Source organism: Lytechinus pictus, chromosome 6, assembly GCF_037042905.1.
Source record: "Lytechinus pictus isolate F3 Inbred chromosome 6, Lp3.0, whole genome shotgun sequence".
NCBI classification, from domain to species: domain Eukaryota; kingdom Metazoa; phylum Echinodermata; class Echinoidea; order Temnopleuroida; family Toxopneustidae; genus Lytechinus; species Lytechinus pictus.
In genome coordinates, this window is record NC_087250.1 from 13,745,225 (window position 1) to 13,769,073 (window position 23,849).

At 35.9% G+C, this 23,849-nt stretch overlaps 1 protein-coding gene across 1 annotated transcript; it reads left to right on the forward strand.

The window, feature by feature from the left end:
* The first annotated feature begins 769 nt into the window (after positions 1 to 769).
* Positions 770 to 23,278, forward strand: LOC129263778 (V-type proton ATPase subunit C-like). Its single transcript, XM_064100960.1, has 12 exons — positions 770 to 971; positions 7,423 to 7,622; positions 8,095 to 8,180; positions 9,596 to 9,690; positions 11,149 to 11,240; positions 11,722 to 11,820; positions 12,320 to 12,388; positions 13,948 to 14,040; positions 15,412 to 15,505; positions 16,062 to 16,159; positions 16,899 to 17,034; positions 18,679 to 23,278. The coding sequence occupies exons 2-12, from the start codon at positions 7,423 to 7,425 to the stop codon at positions 18,763 to 18,765; spliced, it is 1,149 nt and encodes a 382-aa protein (XP_063957030.1). The 5' UTR covers positions 770 to 971; the 3' UTR covers positions 18,766 to 23,278.
* Positions 23,279 to 23,849: the final 571 nt, after the last annotated feature.

Sequence of the window (23,849 nt, forward strand, 5' to 3'; positions counted from 1 at the left end):
TGATCACCAGCATGTACCTTATCATCTCAGAGATACCGTACAGTATGGTATATAATGTAAAAAAGGTCACTGACCTTTTGAAAGGCTTTGACCTTGAATTTTATAGGTGAATGTGTATTCTAGGTCATTAATTTTATTCTATTTGATATTCTGGTAAGAATTTGTGCATTTTGACACCATTATCACCAACCTGCGCCTTTCCATCTCAGAGATACCATTATACAGTATGTACAAAAAGGTCATTGACCTTTGACCTTGAAAAAAAGCACTTTCCCCAACCCGTATTCCTCCTAACTTTTTTTTTGGGTAAATGTTGACACCCATACCTACTCAAATCAGTCAAAAAACCATTTCCAATAATTTTATTCCAGATTGGCTCTTTTGGGGTCTAATTTAGGGATACTATGTATCATATGCAGGGGGTCGAGGGTGAAAGGAAAGGAAAACTCGGAGAGGGAGTGGGGGAGGAAGGGCTGAAGGGAAACTGCATCTTGAAAATATAGGCATATTGTTTTTTAAAAAAGAAGAATAAAAATTTATAAAATGAAAACATGAAGGGAAACTATTGAAAACATATATAAAAGCAAACTGTATATCTATGGGGATCCTGAAATCATGGTGGCAGTTTTATAGTCGGGGCGTAAAATAGGAGGTTATCTTTTTATTGGGTTTCATCCCGGGTTTCATTTAGATCGGTCATGAGCAGTTGGATGTAAATTCGTTAGCACCGCAGTGTTTTTATGGTCTTCTTATTTGGTGTTCACTCCCAGACGCGTCCTTGTGTAATTCGTTCACATATCACTTCGCACTATGTCATGGGATCTTCGATCGGAGAAATCCGCCGTAAATGAAATAGACCCCCAAAAATCTGTAATTGAGAAGGATAGGTTCAGCCAATTCGTATTTTGACTGGTGTGGAAAGACATAAGACTTTGCTGAAATTATTTCCTGAATATCGTCAATAACTGACCGTAAGTATCCGAGTTCTCGAGTGTTTGTGTGCAGCCCTGGATCTGGAGCTGTTTGAGCGAACGAGTGCGACTGCGAGTACCGGTACACATATGTGCGGGTGTGTGAGTGAAGTTGTCGGGGAACTACTCCGTTGGCGTCAGTGGGTTACCGTTGAGCATTGAGCCGAGCCTGGGCTGTCATGCATGCCTGTGCAGTGCTATGCCTAGGCCTATGACCGGTGCTCGATGCGTGATTATGCGGACGTGTGCTGTTGAGTTACTTCAAGTTCAGGATAGGAATTTTATTTGTATGTCAGTAAAGGCGCACGGCCAATATGGGAGACTCTCTCCAATAGGGGAGACAATCTCCCACATGGTACATTGGAGACTTGCTTTGCAAAAGGACAAAAGAAACAACACCAACAAAAGCATGATTTTTTCCACCCAAAATTTTGTCTCGCTGAGGTCATTTGTTTTGTGTGTGATTGACAACAAAAATCCTTATCAAAACAAAAGTAGACGGTGAATTTTTAAAGTAGACGGTGAAAAGGGGTAATTATTCAAGGTAATCCATTTGCAGCAAATGTAAACAAAGGAAATTGGTCTCCAAAACTGGAGACTGTCTCTGAAATTGGATACCCAAATTCTTTACAAAAGTCTCTGATATTGGAGATAATCTCCCACATTGGAGACAGTCTCCAATATTGGCCGTGCGCCTCTACTGTACCTGTATGTGTGGTGGGGGTGGGGGGTAGCCAGGAGCCTCCTAGAGAGTAAAAATCTTAATCATTTACTAACGTGCTTGCTCTCCACGGAGCCAGGGATTGAGTCCCATTCTGAACCATACGTACCGCGAAAAAAACTGAAACTTTCGCCCCCGAGATTTCTACTTTCTTTCTAAAACTAAAAGATCTAGCCCTAAATCATGTAAATAAGATTAAGATACTTCATTTCCGACATTTCTACGATATTGATTTCATTTTTAAGCAAGAATTAAAAAAAAGAAACAAGAAAAATATGAAAAGACGGGGAAAACTTGCCACCGTGTTTTCTTTGTCTTTCGACAAGACGACAGCACGCATATCGCGGCACCAAAATAATCATCGTCATCATCATTGCCACCATTCATCATCATCAATAATTACAATCATCATTACCATCATCTTCATTATCACCATCATCACCATCATCATCACTATCATTTTCATCATTATCATCATCACCATCTTCACATCATCTTCATCATCACCGTCATCATCACCATCATCATTACCATCATCATCATCATCACCATCTTCATAATCGTCATCATCATTATTATCATCATCATCACCATCATTACCATCATCATCATCATTACCATCATCATCACCACCATCATCATCATCTTCATCACTATCTTCATCATTATCATCATCATCACCATCTTCATCATCATCTTCATCACCTTCTACATCATCACCACCATCATCATTACAATTATCATCCTTACCATCATCATCACCATCATCATCATTATAATCATCACCATTTTCATCATCATTATCATCATAACCATCATCATCATCATTATAATCACAGGGCGCGACAAACCCGCTTGCCCGGGGCAAGTGAAATTGACGTGCGGGCAAGCATTTTTCAAAGTCCATTGCCTGATCGGGCAAGTGCTTGTTTTGAAAATGAAAAAGATAAATTGACAGTAAAGTTTAATAATTTTTTGATAAATTGCAATCATCGGCCAATTATCTCTCATACAATGTGATACCAGTAAAAAAAAAGTGGAAACATGTCAAATCAGCGCCAATTTACCGACATTTTATCGCCAGCGGTCCCGTTCGATGGGGGCTGCCATTTTACTTTCTAAACTACACTGTGCGCATGCGCTACCAATCGACGAAGGAGCTAGCTGGGGAAACCTCTCTCTCGCCCTCTGAGCGCATGCTCTAATACATCGGCGCTACAGTACATGTACGGACGTACACGAGCGATCGCAAGCCAGTCGACTCTCGAGCTAGATCGCGCTGAATGCATGCAAGCTTCGGACTGACTCGGCCAGGACCAGGGTGAACAGACATCCCGTATTTTATTCATTTCTAAAACAGTTTAGTTTTTTTTTTTTTTTTAATATATATAAAAAAACACCAAATATCATGTGGATTTTTGTTATATGATTGGATTGTTTTTATTTGCTTGAAGTTTGAACTTTTTCCTCTTTCTTTCTTTTCTATCCTTCCTTCTTGCCCTTTTTGTTACATATCTATTTTTATTTCCTTATCCTTTCTCTCTCTGTTCATTTTCTTTCTTTCTTTCTCTTACTTGCCTTCTTTATTACATTTCCTTTTTCTATTTCCTTCATTCCTTCTCCCTTCCACTCGTTTATTTTCGTTCTTTCTCTCCTTCCATTATTTTCTTCTTTTTTTTTCATTCTGGCCTCCCTTCATTCTTTCCTCCCTCTCTTTCCTCCTTTCTTTCTTTCTTTCATTATTTATTTCATTTTGTCCTTATTCTTTCTTTCCCTTTCTTCCTTCATTCCTTCCCTCCTTCTTGTTTTCTTCTTTCTTTCAAGAATGAAGGAAACATTTTCTTTCCTTCTTTCTTTCCTCTTCCCTTTTTCTTACTTTCTTTTTGTCTTTCTCTTCTTTATTTTGACTTTCACACATTTATTCATCTTCCCTTCTTTTTTATCTATTTTTATTCTCTCTCTCATCCTTCTTTAATTAGAACTTTCTTATATTTTTTTATTATTTCCTTCATTTTCCCCTTCATTTTTTCTTTCTTTCTTCTCAATTCATCTCTTTTCTTTCTCTCCTTTATTCTTTCGTTCACCCTCCCTTCCAATTCTGTATATTTTTTTCACAAGTCTAACACTGTGTAGCCTTCTTTCTTGATCTTTTTTTTGTCGATTGTCCTGTATTTCATAATTTTGTGAAATCTTGTCACCCTGGCCAGGACTCGGCTTCAACTTCAAACCAAATAAACAATGAGTTGTCAGACTAAAATAGGCTACTTTTGTCGTCGTGATCGGCGACCAGAACAACTTGAACAAGAGTCAAGAAAAAGAAATGCCAAGGGCAGCGCCAGTAAATCAAGTTCAGCCAGGATAGAAAAGAATAATTAAGAGCAAAAGAATTTTTGAAAAAAAATCGGGCAAGCAGTTTTTTCTATCGGGCAAGCAGATTTTTTTATCACTTGCCCGACAGGGCAAGTGATGATTTTTTTTTTTGTAGAGGCCTGTAATCATCACCATTTTCATCATCATCATCATCATTACCATCATCACCATCATTATCATCATCACCATCTTCTTCATCACCATCATCTTTCCCAAGTATTGTAGGAGTCTTATAGAGTGCAGTAGAATACTTTAATAAGTGAATAGTTTTTGCAATCTATTATTATTATCATAATTATCATTATTATTATTATTATCATCATCATCATCATCATCATCATCATCATCATCATCATCATCACCACCATCATCACCACCATCATCACCATCATCATCATCATTACCATCATCATCATCTAATCATCACCATCATCATCACCATCATCACCATCATCTTCTTCACCATCATCACCATCATCATCATTACCATCATCATCATTATCATCATTAACATCATCATCTTCATCACCATCATCATTTTATCACCTTTCACAAGTATTGTAGGAGTCTTACAGAGTGCAGTAGAATACTTAAATGAATAGTTTCTGCAATATATTTATTATTATTATCATTATTATTATCATCATCACCACCACCATCATCATCATCATCATTACCATCATGGGTACTGCTTCATGAACTCGGGCAGTAGTCTTATAATCGAAGAGGTACTTCAAGCTTCAGGCTGTAATTAATGCAATTTAAATCAGGCAGACAAAATGCTGAAATTTTTTATCGAAATGGGACAAGGAATAACGAAGTTACTGTATGGCATTTAAAGGTTTATAATTCATTTTGGTGAAACAATCCTATGCATAGCAAGATGATGTTGTCATCTCCCCACGTATTCTTTTGTGATTTTTATTTCTTTAAAAAAAAAAATCAAATTTTGAACTCTAAGAATGTAACAATAGGAATTGGTATCTGATTTTGATATAATATAATCATTGCACTGCAACTTGTTCTGTTAAAATGGAGACAGAAATGTGATACATGTGCATGGACATGGAGAGATAAAATTATTATGATCTCATGTACGTAATAGATTGAGATAAAGGAAAGTAGGAACATGACACCAGCCTACACTATGTACAATGTAGGCCTACATGTTGTGGATTCATGATTGCATTTATACATGTCTGTTAAAATTCATGTTTGATATTTTGCTAAAGCCTAATCTTTAAAATTCAGTAAATCTTTGTCATTGTTTAATTACATTTGGATGAAATTTCAGTGTTTTTACCATTTAGTATTTTAAAGGGGAATCCAGCCTTGGCCATAAAATGTTGTGTTGGGAAGGAGAAAAATAAATTAAACAGAATGGTGAAAGTTTGAAAGAAATCGGACTAGCATTAAGAAAGTTATAGCTGCTTTAAAATTGAGATCACTAATACTATGTAGATTTCAAATTGGCAACTGAGTGAGTAAATTATGACAAGGGGCAAGGACAACTTTCCCATAGGCCATGTACTTTACTATCAGGGATTTGTGGTTTTCTCCTAAGTACTCATTCCCCTGGGGCAGTAATCTAAATATAACCCAGGTAGTATATTGTTTTATGTCCTCATGAAAGAAAAATATAATTTGAAATAAAACTTTTGGGAAAAATGAAATTTTAGCCAAAATATATATTGGAGTTCATGGAAGAGTAGTCCTTGCCTTACATCACTATGACATCCCATATGCGGCCAATTTTAAGTCTCCATGGGTATAGTGATTACCAATATTTACAACTGTAAAAATTCATAACTTTCTTGTTGTTTGTCCAATATTGTTCAAACTTTCACCTATCAACTTGTCTGATTTTTCTTTTCCCTATAAAAACAAGTTTTTATTTGGGTTGGATTCCCCTTTAAATGACATCAGCCTACTGTACATGTAGATATCAAGGATTCATGATGGCATGCATACATCTACATGAAATCTGTTCAAATTCACATATTGCCAAACTTTGAAATATAATAAATCTTTGCTATTTTTTAATTACATTTTGATGAAATTTCAGTGTTTTAGAGTACTCTATTTAATCTAGCTAAATAATTTTCACCCAGGAGTTTGCCTCACAGAGAGCTTCATATTGAGAAAGAGAGGAAGTGACAGAAATAGAAAGAGGAAGCCTCATTAGTCTCACTCTACTCCTGTTCTCAATCATATTAATAGTCTTATTTCCAGACAAATTCGAATAAGATGGTTACAAATATTATTGTCTTCTTACTCTTCTATCTTCTTTCAAAGAGGAAATTAGGATACCTTCCAAATCATAATAGCCAGGAAAAAATGGTACAGGTAAACATGCATTTATAAGTTGACTGTCTATGCATGTTAGTCAAATATATACACTGCACCATCCAGGTCAAAGCAATTTTAAGACCAGATTTAATGAAATATTATCTCTTTGAAGTCCCAAAAGATTTGACAGGAGGCAAATATTTTCTGTCAGGGGGCCATCTTTTTTCGATATTTTCTGTTCACACTTTGCTTTGAGATAAATGATCATTTACAAGTGTGTTTTTTTTGTAGGTTTTTTTTTTCGCTGCATGTACTTTAAGGAGCTTTTTCTTACAATTTAGGGGCTACAGTAATGTGCCATCAATTCATATTTTCCTTTTTGTTTTGCGAACATAAAAATGACATAAAATGTGTTATTTTAATACAACACTAGATAGTAGATACACTCATAATTTTTCAGGGTTTGTAATTTCCTGGCAAATGCTGGAAAAAAAAATTGTAATTTGCTGGGAATATATACAGGGAGGTACTGGGAAATGCTGGAATATGATTTAGAAATGCCTTGAGGCAATACCTGAAAATATTCAAAAAGTATGTTTTGTAGTTTTTTCCTGCATTTTCAAATATTTTCAATTTTCCTCAAGAATTATTTATTGAAGCAGTATTTATTGGTATTTACCACCAGTATTTCCCATTCTCACCAACCTTATAATGTTCTGGGCCCAATCGTACAAACAGTTGCGATTGATCCAATCAATCACAATTATGGAAAGCCAGCAAATTTAATATCTAAAATGCATGTTTGTTTAAAAAAAAACTAGATACGAAAATTCATTGATTTCTTGACAATTTGGTGTGTTCTCCTTTGTTTGCAAAGGATATTTTACAAATTTCCTGTAGAAAAAATGATGACACTGATGGATTTCCAGAGTTACGATTGATTGGATGATTTGGATCAATTGTAACTCTTTGTAAGACGGATCCCTTTTGTTTTTAAATAATGCTGCAAGAACAAGGAACGTAACATTATAATGAACAGTGCTTTAATTGTTTATTATATATTCATTTCAGATGAGTGGTGAGTTTTGGTTGATCTCTGCCCCAGGCGAGAAGACCTGCCAGCAGACATGGGAAAGGCTGAACGGCGCCACCGTCAGGTTCGATTTGTCCTTGAATTACAAGTTTCCGATACCAGACCTGAAGGTCGGAACACTGGACACGCTGGTTGGGCTCTCGGATGAGCTGGGGAAACTGGATTCTTATGTTGACAAGTAAGTATCATGTTCCCCAGGGAGTGGAGAAAGTTATATGTGGGGGGCAAGCATGAATCTGATGACAATCTTAACTTGGGCCAGGTGGCCGATTTTGAGTGAGTTGATTGGTGGGATTGTGTGTGCCAATAAATAAATGTGCATTGATGAAACTGATCCTAACTAAAACTATTTCAGAGAATAGGAATGAATGTTATCCCTCCCACTTTATGAATCACCCTTATACCTCGGTCACATTTGCTCTACGGCAGCCGTACGGTGAGTCGAAAACGGCCATTTTATTCATTTTTATTGAAACCACCTATATTTAGCTGGTCCAAAAAATGTTAAAACAACTGTTTTTTACTTGCCGTACGTCCGCCGTAGAACAAATGTGACCGAGGTATTAATATTGATAGCCTACTTGAAGATTATTTTATTGTCTATCTCCCTCTCTTATCTCTCTCCATATCTCTCCCCCTATCTCTCTCAGTATCACTCACAAGCTTGCCCATTACCTCGGTGAGGTATTAGAAGACCAGAAAGACAGACTTGCAGAGAATCTCATGGCCAACAGAAGTAAGTTAATAATAATAATAGTAATAATGATAATAAGGTCATATTTTACCCAGGGAAGCCACTTCAGTTCTAAAAACTTGTCTACCAGCGGACCCTGCTTAACATGATAATGTTATTAATAATAATGATAATAATGATAATGATATGGATAGTGATAATGATAGTGATCATGATAACGATAATGATAATGATGATGATGATGATGATGATGATGATGATGATGATGATGATGATAATGATGATGATAATAATAATAATGATAATAGTAATGATGATAATTATAAATAGAGTGCAGAAACTATTCATTTAATTATTCTACTGCACTCTATAAGACTCCTACAATGCTTTTTAATGAAATAGATGTGTTTTGAGTTTTGATTTGAAGTTGTTTGTGGATGGTGCCTTCCTGACTTCCAGGGGTAAGCTATTCCAGAGTTTGGGGCTAGACAAGCAAATGCTCGATCACTTCGCATCATTTTGTGATAGGAAGAGAACATGATTGATTGTAAAGGGGCTTTCACTCCTTATGATCGCTTTAGCCAGCTTGCCGATGGACTTATGGCAAGCCATGTCATCAATAAATCTTGTAAACCTCTATAATTTAAAAGAAAAATCGTTATTGATATCAGGGGCAGGTACAGGATTTTCCAGGGGGGGGGGGCATTTTTTTTTACAGGAAAAGTTGATAAGTGAAAAAAGGGGGGGGGGGGGTTTACTACAAAATGGAGGTCATTTTGTTCCAGGAAATATTTGATAAGCAAAAGAAGAAAAAAAGGTCCACATTCGAGTATGAATGACATATATCCCAATAAATATTTGTTGTGTCTCTCAAAAGGGGAGGGGGCGTGAGGCTGGGTGTGCCCCGACCTGGATCCGCCAGTAATTGATATGAAGAACTGCCATTTGTTATCACCACTGAAACGGTCAGTCATCCAGGTTTTAAATCTGGTTTAGTCCCCGACTGTGGGGTGGCTGAATTCACCTCACACTCACCCCTCTCCCCCTTCCCCCACTTTCTCTCTATGCGATGCATCCTCCTCCCTCCAACTGATTTATTGACTGTAAGAAACAAATTATTGATATCAAGAATATGCCAATATCAAAAATTCTTGAAGAAACTGTGTATTGTTGAGAAATGAGCAGAACAAGTGTAAAATTCCAGCTGAGATGTCGGTTCTTATTCCAAGCAATGCTAATACACTTTCCCACATGTGCATGTCTGTATTGGTAATCGTTTTTTGCTGAAATTCATGATTTCATACAATTCCCTTATTGTTACTCTACCAGATCTTTATCTACGATTATATAGTGAAAATTAACCTTGGTTAAATACAGACTTTATCAGGAAATCAGTGTTTATGGTAACTAGTGTCATTTATCTTTAATATGTGACATTTATTCATTAATTCTTTTAGTGGACCTGAGCACGTATGTAACTAGATTTCAATGGGACGTAGCCAAGTATCCAATCAAATTACAGCTAAAGAGCATCGCTGAGATCATTAGCAAGGTGGGTATTTGTCATCTATTAATTCATTTATTCACAAATTAATTTATTCTTCAATTCATTTTTTCATTCATTCATTTATTCATTCAATTCATTTATTCATTCATTCAATTCATTTATTCATTCATTCATTCATCAATTCATTCGTTCATTCATCAATTCATTCATTCATTTATTCATTCATCAATTCATTTATTCATTCATCAATTCATTTATTCATTCATCAATTCATTTATTCATTCATTCATTCATTTATTACCGCTAAAGAGCATCGCTGAGATCATTAGCAAGGTAGGTAAAGTGTCATTCATTGGGTTTATTCATTTATTCATCAATTCACATTAATTTGATATATTGTAATAATGATGGCCAAAATTTATATCACGCTTTACCCAAATGGCCCAAAGCGCTCACAATTTCAGTTTACCTAATTCGAACAAAAATATACAGAATAACATACATATAAATAAAGGCAGTTGCCGAGAACAAAAAAAAAGATTTTAGGGACCACTTGAATGACTCAAAGAGTCCCTCACTCATTCATTTGTTTATTCATAAATTCATTTATTTATTTTTTATTTATTCATTTAGCCGTGTATACTTTTACTCATGCATTTATGTATTCATTCATTAATTAATTATTTTTTTCTTTATTCATTCATTTATATATTAATTCATCTGTTCATATTCATGTATTCATTTATTCATATATTCATGAATTCATTTTATTTTGAAGCATTTATTCATACTCATTTCCATTTACCCATTTATTTATTCACTCATTCAGTCAATATACAGTGATCAAAATTGTTTTATTTGTCTTCTTCATTCATTTAATTTCTTTTATTCGGATGCTTGAATTACATCAATGCTAATTTGGGTCTGTAATCTTGTCATATAGTGACAAGGTATTACATTTAGTGACAAAATGATCGCTCAACCCGTTTGTCATTTGACCAATAAATTGCTGCTGCTAATGATGATGGTTCTTATATAGCACCGGTATCCATCTCTGCTGGGTGCTCATGGCGCTCAAAAATAGGAAATGTCGTGTCACAAATTTCATTGTCTTCAAACAGTGCTTGGAATCGTGGAAGCGCCGTGGTGTAATCAGAGGGTCGTGTGTTCGAATCCCACCATGGCCTAGCGTCCTTTGGCAAGGCGTCAATCCACACTTTGCCACTCTCACCCAGGTGCTGATTGGGTACCGGTAGGAAACAACCGTCATTGTGGTTGGTTTAGCAAGTTTGCGCCTTACAGGCTGCTTGAAATGCTATGAATCCAGTGACCGGGTAATAATAATTGTGAAGCGCTTTGAACAGTCGTAGATTGATAAAGCGCTATATAAATGCCAATTATTATTATCATCATTCAGTTCAGTCTGAAATGTAACAAAATACATCCACCTGTATTTCAGTTCATATTTGACATGATTTGTATTATTTCCTTTCTTTTTTTCAGCAAGTATCACAGATGGATGGCGATCTGAAGACCAAATCTCATGCATATAACAGTATTAAGGGAAATCTGCAAACACTAGAGAGAAAAGCCACGTAAGTTACAGGTCAAAGGCCAAGTCAATGGCCTTTGGAGCACTATGTTAACCGATGGTTTAATGGATAACTAAAGTTGTATGTGGGATACATGGATAGTGATCAAGTTTGACCAAATTGCTGTTTTGGTGCAAGTTTCAACTCATAACCAAAATCTGAAAATGAGCTAGCATACAGAGTCTGATTACAGTAGTATTAAACTCTGTTATGCACAAGGGCAAACTAATTCTTACTCTCGTATTTCATCAAAATTTGTTGACTGACAAGTTGTTAGATCTGACAATTTCCTTGATTTTGATTGGCTCAGAAACATCGTTACTATACTAATTGTGGGATAAAAAACAGGATTTGTTGGAAGGATAATCTGACAAATCTTGTGAAATGTTCCGGGAAGACAAAAATTGAGGTCAGACGTACGGAAAAGATAATTATTTCATGAAATTGCTCGGATATAAAAGTGGAATTCTCTTTTATTTTACAGAGGAAGCTTATTGTCGCGGAACCTTGGAGACATCGTCAAGAAGGATGATTTCATCAATGAGTCAGAATATCTCACAACGCTGCTTGTCGTCGTTCAAAAGTAGGATATATTCTCATCTATTTCATATGCATTTATAGTATTAAAGGAGAGTGACACACTGGGAACCAGTTAGCTTGTATGAAAATAGAAAAATAAAAAAATGCACTTATAAATGATTATACAATTCCCAGTGCTTATACTCTCTAAATTAGCAACACAAATGAAAACAAATATTAAAAAATATTATTTCTATCTTTTTGAATATTTTTGAAAATGTCATTCATATACGTTTTTACTCTTTCTTGTATTGGTACACATGTAAACCAATATTTGGTTACTTCAGATTATGTTCATGAGTAAAATAGTTGTAAATTTGAGGCTAAAAAGTTGTGTTTCTCTATGTATTATATGTATAAACACGGCTCTTAACAAAGCCCAACCCTAGAAGTCTCCGTCAACTCTAAGTGGGGGGGGGGGGGGGGGGCTTTAATAAAGTCATATCTGACATTATTTCTGAAATAATTCTCATGTTATTGTTTTGTTTCTTTCTCTTTGGCAGGAATCTCTACTCTGATTGGACTTTGAAGTATGAGAAACTTTCAGACATGGTTGTACCAAGGTCAACAAGGTGAGTCAAACAAGCAAATGTTTTTTTTATATCCTTTGCTTAAAGATTGTTGCACTGAAAGTGGACACAAAGAGTAAACAAACAGATTTACTAGGAAAAAAACTTTTGCCATGAAATAGTTCATTTTCCTTGCTGATGTCACGCTTATGGGGTGTTGCAAGAAACTTGCGATCAATTGCAAGTCTATTTTTGGACCCTAAATCAATCATGTGTCTTGTAGTTAATTGCAAATTAGTGATTGATTGTTAATCTTTAAACAAGAAGTTTAATCTGATGTGCTACAACTATCGTTGATCTATCATTTGTAAAATTGCAACCGAATATTTGCAATTGATCGCAAATATTTTCTTGCAACACCCCCTAAGTCCATGTTTTCCAGAGGGAACAAAATGAACTATACATGTACGTTTTTCCGACCCCCCCCCCACGCGTACTGCACTCAAGACCCGTACACTGTCATGCATGGCAGCTGAAGCCACTGTGCGCATCTCACTGGGTGTGCCTAGCACTGGGGGGGGGGGGGGATGGGCTGCCTGCAAAGTGATCAGCATATCCGAAAAGTTAATGAAATTGTTCCTAAGTTATTAGTTTTTTAAATATTTATTTTCTCTTTTTTGATGTGATGAGGAATGATATAGGTGGAGGGGATATAAATCAAGTGTACAATGACTCATTCTCGGAACAGTAAAACTATACACACTCAAGGGTGCTATTGATGTTCTTTCAATGTGAATAATTTCAGCCAGATTCTCGAGCGTCATAGTATATTTGTACATTAACATGGAGTTTGTGGGGTTTGTCATTATCCTGAATGGTAGCAGTTACAAATGGAATACGGTTCTGCGCTCAGAATGTTGCATTGTGGGTAAGGAACTTGTCCAGAATTGAATGGTTGAGGACTTTAGTTGGTACTATAGTGGTGGTGGAGCGTTGTGGCCCATTGGATTAATCTCCGGACTTTGAAACAGAGGGTCGTGCTTGGGTTCAAATCCCAGCCATGGCGTAGTTTCCTTCAGCCAGAAATTAATCCACCTGGGTGAGGTGAATGGGTACCAGGCAGGAATTTATTCCTTGAAATGCCGAGCGCGTAAAAGCTGCTTGAGCTACAGCCGGGGTAATAATATCCAAGTCCTTTGGAAGCGAATAGAGACCTTACTCATAATGTGTTAGGCGCTATACAAGAACCGACTATTATTATTATTATACTAGACTTCAGATAATTATTTGCATTGAATGGGTGAAAGCTTGTCTTCAGTATTGATTCTACGGTATGTTTCATGAAGCACTTTGTCAGTGATTTTCACAAGCAATTCATTCTGAGCCAATCAGATGCAAGGATTTCAGTAGCTTATAACAATAGTGAAAAATCAATGATTATTTGTTTCATGAAATGCTCCCCTGTTTAAATCAAGAGTGCTTATTAAAAGAGCAGAGTACATTACCTGAAGAAGACAAGAAAGCTTTAGCCAATCGGATGCAAGGATTTCAGTGGCTTTTAACAGTTTTTGGTGGAAATCGTTTATTTTGTGAAATACCCTCCATGTTTGTTTATTATGCAGGATGATCTATGAGGACAATGATCATGGTTTATACAGCGTCACATTATTCAAGAAAGTCGTAGATGAATACAAGCTACATGCCAGGGAAAACAAGTGAGTATTGATCCATGCTTGCCAACTGTCCCCATTTAACCCTAATACTCTTGACATTTATTGCAAAATATCCGCGGCACAAAATTGTTTCCTCACCACTCTCTAACATTTTTAGACCAATTTTGCGATGCCGGGGAGAGAAAACAAGAAAATTTTCATCCACAATGTCCCTATTTTTAGTGAAACTTTGCCCACAGGCTTGTGTAAAAAGTTTAGCAATGTCCCTATTTTGTTATTTTTAATTTATTTTTTGTGATACCTTGTACCTGTTAAATGGACTTGAAATGTTGGCAGGTATGTGAATCTAAGATTCGTCAGTAGTGAATTCATTATAGGGTGATAATTAGAATAGGGAAAAGGGACAATGATCGGGGTTTATACAGCGTTACATTATTCAAGAAAGTCGTAGACGAATGCAAACTACATGCCAGGGAAAACAAGTGAGTATCAAAACAAGCTCCATTTATTATAGTGTGAGAATAAAAGAAAGAGATAGTGATCATGGTTTATACCATGTAACATTTCTGTTATTTTCAGCAGGTACTTTTCACAACTAATTGCTTTTAATCTGCAATATCGATTTAGCTTTAATTTTGCATTGAATGGGGAATTTTGGAGTTTATTTTTTTTTTATTTCCAGGGCTCTTTTGATCATTTTGGGGGCGAAATCGCCCTGAGCCCCTCTGTATTTTTTCCCTGGTTTATACAAGCGTCATGTGAGTTGATAATAACCATTCATTTACTTTTACCTTTAACCTCTTGCATATAGGTTCACGGTGAAAGATTTTATATACAAGAAAATGTAACTCATAACCATACATTTAACCTTTGAACTTTGACCTCTTACACAGATGTATTATCTGAGAGTGTACATACAATGATCAATGTTGCTAATCAGAACATTCTCATATAACTTGAAATTTGACATATTGCATACGTTCAGGGTGGAATGGCTCATATAAATTGAGATGTTTGAATAAACTTTAATGCTAAACTAACCTTTCATTTAATATTTGAACTTCGACCTTTTTCACAGGTTTATTGTTAGAGATTTCACATACAATGAAGAGTAATGCTAACAATAGACTAATTTAAACTTTGAACTCTGACCTTTTGTAGGTCTGTAGTAAGTGGTCTCATGTACAATAAAAATTAAATGCCAACTATAACCTTTCATTTAAACTTTGAACTTTGACCCCTTATGTAGGTTCATGGTCAGAGATACAATGAAGAGTAATGCTAACAATAGACTTAGTTCAACTTTGAACTCTGACCTTGTGTAGGTTTGTAGTAAGTGATCTCATGTACAATACAAATCCAATTCCAACCATAACCTTTCATTTAAACTTTGAACTTTGACCCCTTACATAGGTTCATGGTCAGAGAGTTCACATACAATGAAGAGGAGTTAAATGCAGGGAAGAATGAGCTTAACAAGCTAGCAGCTGACAAGAAAAGGCAATATGTAAGAAACCATTTTAATCTAATTTATTTTAGACAAAGTAGCGATACGTTATAGTTTGGTTATAGATTTGTTATGCAGAACCTAAAACAAAATCGTGCCAAAGGCATCAAATGGAAGCGTAAATTCTTGTAATATTTTTTTGCACATTTTATTGCACATTTTATTCAATATCTTTGTCCACAGGAAAATAATTATTGAAATGGTAATGTGATAGAAATGTCCATTGCTGGGAGGGGGGGGGGGGTTTCATGCAATATGGCAAAATAAATTTTAGATAGATATTAGCACAATGTTTCTTTAAATTATTATCACTAATTTTATGCAAAAATGGAGATTTAAAAAGGAAAAAAAATGCAGCAATGAAGAAAAAGTTCTTATGTTGCCAATTGAAATAATGTACAGTTGATTGTTTCCTGCTAGGTGTAATGTATAAATAAGCTCACACCAATTTTAATAATTTTTAAGTGAAGATATAACGAAAAGAATTTCCACTGTGGGTATTATTTATCAATAGTTTGTGCGTACATAACGCCCATTTCTTTATGTTTTTTTGCAGGGACCTCTGGTTCGATGGCTCAAGATCAACTTCAGTGAAGCATTCCAAGCTTGGGTACACGTCAAAGCTCTAAGGGTGTTCGTAGAATCAGTTTTAAGGTAGGTTCGATGATGAACAGAGAACTTTTGGAGCCGCTTGTCTGACGGCAGCGGCGTCTTCAACATTGAAATCTTGACCAACTTTAAGTTTTTGAAATGTCATAACTTAGAAAGTATGCGGACTTTTTCATGAGCTTGGACATACGAGTAATCAAGTATCACTGAACATCCTGCCTAAGTTTCAGGATACATGACCAAGGTCAAAGGTCATTTAGGGTCAATGAACTCAAACTGTTTTGGGGGGATCAACATTGAAATCTTAAACAAGGTTAGGTATTTGTAATGTTATAACTTTGAAAGTATATGGATCTAGTTAATGAAATTTGGATGTAAGAGTAATCAAGTATCACTGATTGTCTTTCATGATCAAGGTCAAAGGTCATTTAGGTCAATGAACTTTGACCGTGTTGGGGGTATTTGTTGAAATGCTGTCAAAACTTTGAAAGACCATGGATTTAGTTCATGAAAACATGGGCATAAGGGTAGTCAAATATCACCTATTGCCTTGCACAAGTCTTTGGTCACATGATCAAGGTCATTTAGGGTCAGTGAGCTTAGTAATTCATTGTCATATGATTGGTATTTTTTGTAAATGAATCTTCATCTTAGTTGTTTTCTAAGTCAGCACTGCTGCAGTATCAAATCGCGTAATGCAGGTGAGTCTGCCAGAGGCTTTCCACTTGTTTCTGCATTCTACTTGTTTACCAAATCGCTTTGATCTCTCAAATTTTTCTTCTAGATATGGTCTACCAGTCAACTTCCAGCCCATGATACTACAACCTTACAAGAAAACGCAAAAGAAAATGAGGGAGGTCCTAAACACGCTCTACGGCCATTTAGACGGAAGCAACATTACAGCCAAAGATGCAAAAGTGGTAAGTATGATTAGGTTGTGCTATAAAACGGGTTCAAGGATGTAGCCATGGGCATCAGAGCAAAGGATTATATTTTGGTATTGGTGAAACATTTATTGCACCTCCCCCATGCACAAAAGATAATCCTCTGCGCTGACGCCCATGGATGTAGCTAATATCAAGTGGGCATACAAGCCTTGCGTCCATGCTTTATTTCTATAATTGTTTCTTTATGCCTTGTTTTTGGGGTGCAGTGCTGCATGTGATATATAATATAATATAATAATTCTTCAAAGGAAAGGTTATGCCCCAAGGATTTTGACGTGCTTGCTCAGGCGCGCATACTGGATATGCCTGTCACGTCACTATAGCAGGAGCCAGATGTGATCTCTTCTTTTTTGCAATCCTAGCAAACAAATTATGCAGAGACCTAGTAATCACTTTTCCTGTTAGTCTGTCGGTCTGTTACAAATATGTTTTTGTTTTACTTGCTCTCATTATGTTCGCACTTCCTACAAACGATCCTTGGGTAATACCTCATTTGTTTTCAAGAGGATGATTTGATGGGTCAAAAGGTAAAATGATATGAGGCCATGTCTATCCTTTTTCAAAGGTTTTGTTTAACTTGCTCTCATTTCTTTAATTTTTTTAACATCAATTGTGATCACAATTGGTACAAATGATACTTGTGTAATACCCCATGTGTGTTCATGAGGATAATGAGGCCAATGGTCACTTAGAGGTCAAAAGATCATATTGCATATTTCATTGATTGCAAAATTGGGAGACTCATGATTCCGTATCACGGTGTATAAAATAAATTATGCGTATTGTTTATAATCACTTGGTTTATAAACAGTTGGTCTACTTCCCACATAGTCCTATCATCATTTATATGTACTGTAGACAGTCCTGCTTTTTGTAATCAATAATGGTTTATGTATGGAATACCAGTTTGCCTGTTTTGAAATTATCCCTCACTCCTCATAACATGCGTCCAAGTCTAATGTCTTTTTTGAGATAGGCTGCAGAGCACTTTTAAGATTATAGCAGATGATGATGATGATGATGATGATTGTCTCTGTGTCAGGCAATCATCTAAGAGTTTCCTGTCAGTGGGGTTTGAGATTTTGGTCAAATTATCTTTATCTGCACATGTGCAGATCGTATCAACGAACTGGCCTATTTGCTGAGTTTTCATACATCCTTCTCATTCTCTCTCTATTCTCTTCTTGATTTATCATTATTATTTGAGTGTGTTCATAACAGCTTCTGAAATCTTATGTTCTTTCTTGCCTTTCAGATAAATTTTTTCATATAAATTTATCTGATAGCTTTATCTGAAAATATTGTGGCCCAGTGGATTAGTCTTCTTACTTTGAAACAGAGGGTCATGGGTTCGAATCCCAGCCATGGTGTAATTTCCTTCAGCAAGAAATGTATCCACATTGTGCTGCACCCAACCCAGATGAGGTGAATGGGTACCCGGCAGAATTAATTCCTTGAATGCACTGAGTGCTGAAAGGCAGCTCGAGCTCAAGCCGGGGTAATAATAATAAACAATGCGACTCGGAATAGATTATTTCTAGATAGATGGCGCTATATAAGTTCCTATTATTATTTTTATTATCATGTCCTCCTTTTCTCTTTTCTCTTCTTTCACAGGCTGTTGATATGCCAGGTCTAATGTTTGCAAACACCGAGTACTACCCCTATGTCTTCTACCCTATTCAAATCAACTTCTGCGACTGAGCCGAACTTTCCAGCCGTCATCGTGGACTTTTTTAACCTTAGCTAGGACACAGTACATCTCATTCATCAAGTTTGTCATTTTCTTTATTGTTGATCCCCTTCTGAGTCCCCCAGTTTATGTTTCATGCAAGGACCTGTCAGATGATTTATCTGACAAAGTCTGTTTTATTTGACAGTTACCATGGTAACAGTGCTTGTCAGCCAATCAAAATCAAGGAAAGTTGTGAGACAAGGAATGTTGATAAAAGCTCCTCAGATGTGTTATCCGACAATGTCTGCTTCAGACAGTAACCATACTAACGGTTGGACAATGGTGCATCTCAGACAATCATAAACAAGAAAAGTTATCAGGGGGCGTAAACTGATGTCAGCAATGACTAAGTTGTCAGCGCTGATAATTTCAGTGAAATCCTTGGTTTTGGTTAGCTGAGAGGCACTGGCTTCTGACAATTAGTATGGTAATTGTCAGGGAAAGACAAATTGTCAGTGCTGACTACTTTCATGAAGTGGTCCCACGATCTTGAAAACTTGTCTGATAACAAATATTGATGACACCCCCCCCCCCTGTAGTTCAAAGCTGATGATCGTATTCCTCGTCACGAATAAGAACCCCATGCTCATTACACTGTGTGATTTCTAGTTTTATTGTTAACTGTTTGGTGTCAGTGTTTAGCTGATATTTACCATATCTCAGCACGAATCTTAAAATGAATCCAGCGCTGTAGCCATACTCAAAAGGTAATGAAGTAGCAATAATGCAATTTGAATCTCTTCTGTAAGCTTACATTAGATGTTGAAGGTTTTATCTATCTTTTAAATGCCAAAACGAAACACGAAAATTAAAATCACTGTATGGAGCTCATTTTTGAGAAATTCATTTTGGGGTTGCAAGTAACTTATGTATTGTTGATTGCAAATTTCATTAGCAAATTTGTCACTGATCAATCAATTCTAATATAAACAAGATACAGGTGTCACAATACAGGCCATAGAACTCAAACAATTGGCAAAGTTGCAGCAGGTTTTGAGTCAGGTATGCAAGCTATGTACTGCTTATATAAAGTAAAATTTCACCCCAAGTTTATCAGAGGAGCGTTTCATGAAATGTTTTGTCGGTGATATTTACTGACTGATTTACTCTCGGCCAATCAGATGCTAGGATTTCAGTAGCTTATAACAATTGTCAGTGAAGCTCATTATTTGCTTCATGAAACAAGCCCCATATTTTACTGTTCCCAATACTTTCAAATTAGGCAGAGTTTAGTATGGATATTGAAATTTAAATATTATGTCCATCACTGACAAATCTTACAAACTACTGCAAATCCTAGCATCCGATTGATCACTGAATATACTTTTTCCATGAAACAGTCCTCTTATTTTAGAAGGCCTATTCCTACAATCTATAAATTCACTTGTACATATTAACCGATATTCTAATTTTATGAGACAATGCTGTTTATTTAAACTGTGAAAAGTATGTGTTTTACAAATTTGGGGCAATAATAGTGTTTAAACTATGTTCTTTGTATTTCCATTATTTGTGTAAAGGTAGCTAGCTTTCTGGGTCCATATTTATATAACCTGAATATTGGTCGCATTTATCGTATTTTCAAGAAATTATGAAGAAAACCCTGTCATTTGTTTATGTGAAGGAAGACATCTGGGGCCGTTTCATAAAGCTGCTTGTAAGTTAAGAGTGACTTTAAGAATGACTGGTGATCCTTGTGGTAAATGATATTCACCATTAAATGTTCATTGGTGATTATTTAGCACGCAAGAAAGGATCACCAGTCATTCTTATATACAAACAGCTTTATGAAACACCCATCTGGTCCAGGAGTTTGTTGCAGAAAGAGTTGCGATCAAACACAACACAAAAAAATTGAATGCAACTTCATTTTCAACCTATGAAATGTGTGTATTAGGGGCTTGCAATTGATATTTTTTAAGTTACCTTTAAACACAACTCCTTCTGCAACTTCGACCTGAAGGGGTATTGGCCTCAGTAGTGTCACCAAAGGTTTTATAAAAAGATCCTATAACTTGTTTATGTGTAGGTGTAAGACATCCAGGCCAGGTCTTACGAAGAGTGTCATTGATCCAATAAATTTCAACTTTGGAAATCCATTGATATCATAATTCTTTGAAGAAATGTCCACTCCATTGTAAACCAAAAAGATCACATTTATTGATCATGAAAACGATGTATGCACAAGTGCCCATCATATTGAGAATTGATTTTGTTTTAACAAAATGTGCTCTACAGGCTTCCTGAGTTTTGAAGAGCTGCGATTGATCCGAATGATCTCGTGTATAAATAGAAAGCCAGCGGGGCCAACATGTAGAACATCCATTCAAACTTTTTACTAAATACAATATACATTTGGAACATGTATCATTGTCTTGACAAAATAGGGTGCTTCTTCATGTCCAAAGGGACATTGTGCACAATTTCTATACAGTGTGTCCCACAAAAAAGGAAACCCGTTTTCAGATACAGACTTCACAGTTATTCAATATGTTTTCACTATAAATTTGACACTTGTGGAAAGAGTGGATTCTCTTCTCTAGTTTGAGACCTTGCAAATCTTTTCCGTGTGGGAGAATACAAACGGTAAATATTGAGGCCTATCAGAAACTTGCATGTGAATCTGAATCCACTCTCATATTAGAGATCACTGACTTCATTTAAGAGATCACTGAACTTCATATCAAACCAATCTTCTCAAATTTGTCTGTGCAACCTGATTTTGACATTGAAATTTCAAATTTGTCTTGCTCATATGTGCATGAAATTTCTGCCTCATATTAGGTTTCGAAATAGAGAGCAATTACAAATAATTTTCTGAAGATGTAAATGAAATATACAGTAATTAATTTGCCTTTGAAGAAAAAAGATGTGAATTCTGGATTCCTTTTTTATGGGATACACTGTATAAGAATAAATGAATTATGATATTAATTGAGCTCCAGGTTTAAGTTGATAAGATCAGTAGCAATTCTTCTGAAAACTGGTTTTGTATGTACGATCGAGGATACCTTTAGTAGAGTTCTGCATGAGAATGAAAATTGATGACAATTTGTTAAAAATCAGTACTTGAAATTGGTATGAGATGCAAATATAACAAAGATGAAATGTGAGCAACCTATATTATTTATCCTTAAATGTTCATCAATGTTTGTTCTTGAAAATCTTTGGTAGGTGAGGAAGTAGCTGGGTATATGTAATTTGATTTGTATATGACCCATTGATGAAAATAATTAATTTCTGTCAAGATTAGGGAGTCAATCATTCCTAGAATTAGACCACTCCCTGCTGACTTAAGAGGATTTTTAAAAAATAATGTTACATCGGTGCTTGTCATGTATCTGAATCACATCTGACTGTAGTTTTTCCTCATGTGATCCTGTAAATGTTCAGTTTCTATGCCTGAGAGACAATACATGCTCAGCATTCAAATATATGTATTTTGAAGTAACGAGTACAGACTTAGTGAGAAACGTACCCTTGAATGTAAATCCTGTAACGAAAGTTATCATTATGCAAGTTTATTTGTAGAACTGATGAAACATTCCATTGCTCTAAACCTATTTTCATGATAAATCCAGTTCTAAAGATGTATCACGGAATAATTTTCCTGGTAGTACATCGCAATATGCTCCACTTTGTTAAAGACTGCTACAAAAAAGTCTTTAATGTACATTGTAGCAGAATATTTAGGAGGACTGTACAGAACACAATTGGGAGCTTGATCAATAAGATTATGCATTACATATCATATACGCGTCGGCATTTAAGTGCAACTCGAAGTCATACTTTACACTTTGTGAAACACCCCCCTGGTTTGGGTAGTATTAAAGTCCAGGGGAGTGTTTCACAAAAGTCAAATGTGTCTTAGAATCATGTTTGAACACCAGCACGCATGCATGATGTGGTATGTAACTCATAATCCATTGCTGACTACGCCGAAGTGCACGTCTCCTGAGCTTGATCTGACCATTGCGGTGATCATTATATACCATACGCAACTGGAAATCTCAGTGTGATTCTAGTCACTTCGGTCATCTGTGAAAAACCACCCATAAATTTCCACATAAATGAACTACTGTTAATTCTCTGTATTGGTCGATTTTCATGTGTTGAATATCTGCCCATGTCTATCAATGTTTTATAGTCTTTGAACATTTGACCGCATGTGAGTGCTACTGAACATGTATCATGGGCAAAGTGTGGGCTTAAGCATTAATATCGAGTACATTGGGTCAATTATGCACAATTTAGCATCCATCTTTTAAATGTATTAAGGTAATGATATATATACCTTGGGTAAAATACAAATTTCTGTGAAATATTTCATGATCGTTTGTTTTCTCCATTTTCATCATGTAATGGGTGGGTAATTGGATTGACTTATATGTATTACTGTTCATCATAGAGTTATATATATGAAATATGATCATATTATGGTATTGTTATTATTGAAATATATATGTAAAGAAAAGTGGTGAATTTGCCCTGTGTCATAATTGTGTTTCTTACTGTTTTAACACTATTATTTGCAGTGCAGTTTTGAGGAAGAATTCTTGGGTGTTTCGGCTTGAAATAATCCACAGATTATTTTTATACAAACAAGCCATTTATTAAAAAAAGATAATATTTGCTTTGATCATTAATACAACAGGTGTGCATAAATGATTTGATAATTCAGAAAGCTGGTATATAACACATATGTATTACATTATAACTTCTGGGCTTTTTCTTTTAGTAATTATATGCATATCAAATTATGTATACAGTTTCTCTGCCCTGTACACTATTGTTGCTGGTACCAATGCACTACAATACTGTACATGTAAATATACCATCCAGAGAGGGAGAGAGAGAGAGAAACGCACATAGAGAGAGAGAGGGAGAGGGAAAGAAAGGGGTGAGGGAGGGGGAGAGATGGGAGATGAGAGAGGGAGAGAGAAAGGGGAGAAGAGATGGGGGAGAGAGAGAGACAGATGGAAGGAGAGAGAAAGACAGAGGGAAGGAGAGAGAAAGACAGAGGGAGTGAGACACCCACACACACATTGATACA

Bases quoted from the DNA above. Each gene is read 5' to 3' on its own strand.
- LOC129263778 (XM_064100960.1), top strand. From the start codon at position 7,423: ATGAGTGGTGAGTTTTGGTTGATCTCTGCCCCAGGCGAGAAGACCTGC. The intron at 16,160-16,898 runs GTAGGTTCGATG...TTTTTCTTCTAG, and splicing joins TTCGTAGAATCAGTTTTAAG to ATATGGTCTACCAGTCAACT. The intron at 17,035-18,678 runs GTAAGTATGATT...CTTCTTTCACAG, and splicing joins CAGCCAAAGATGCAAAAGTG to GCTGTTGATATGCCAGGTCT.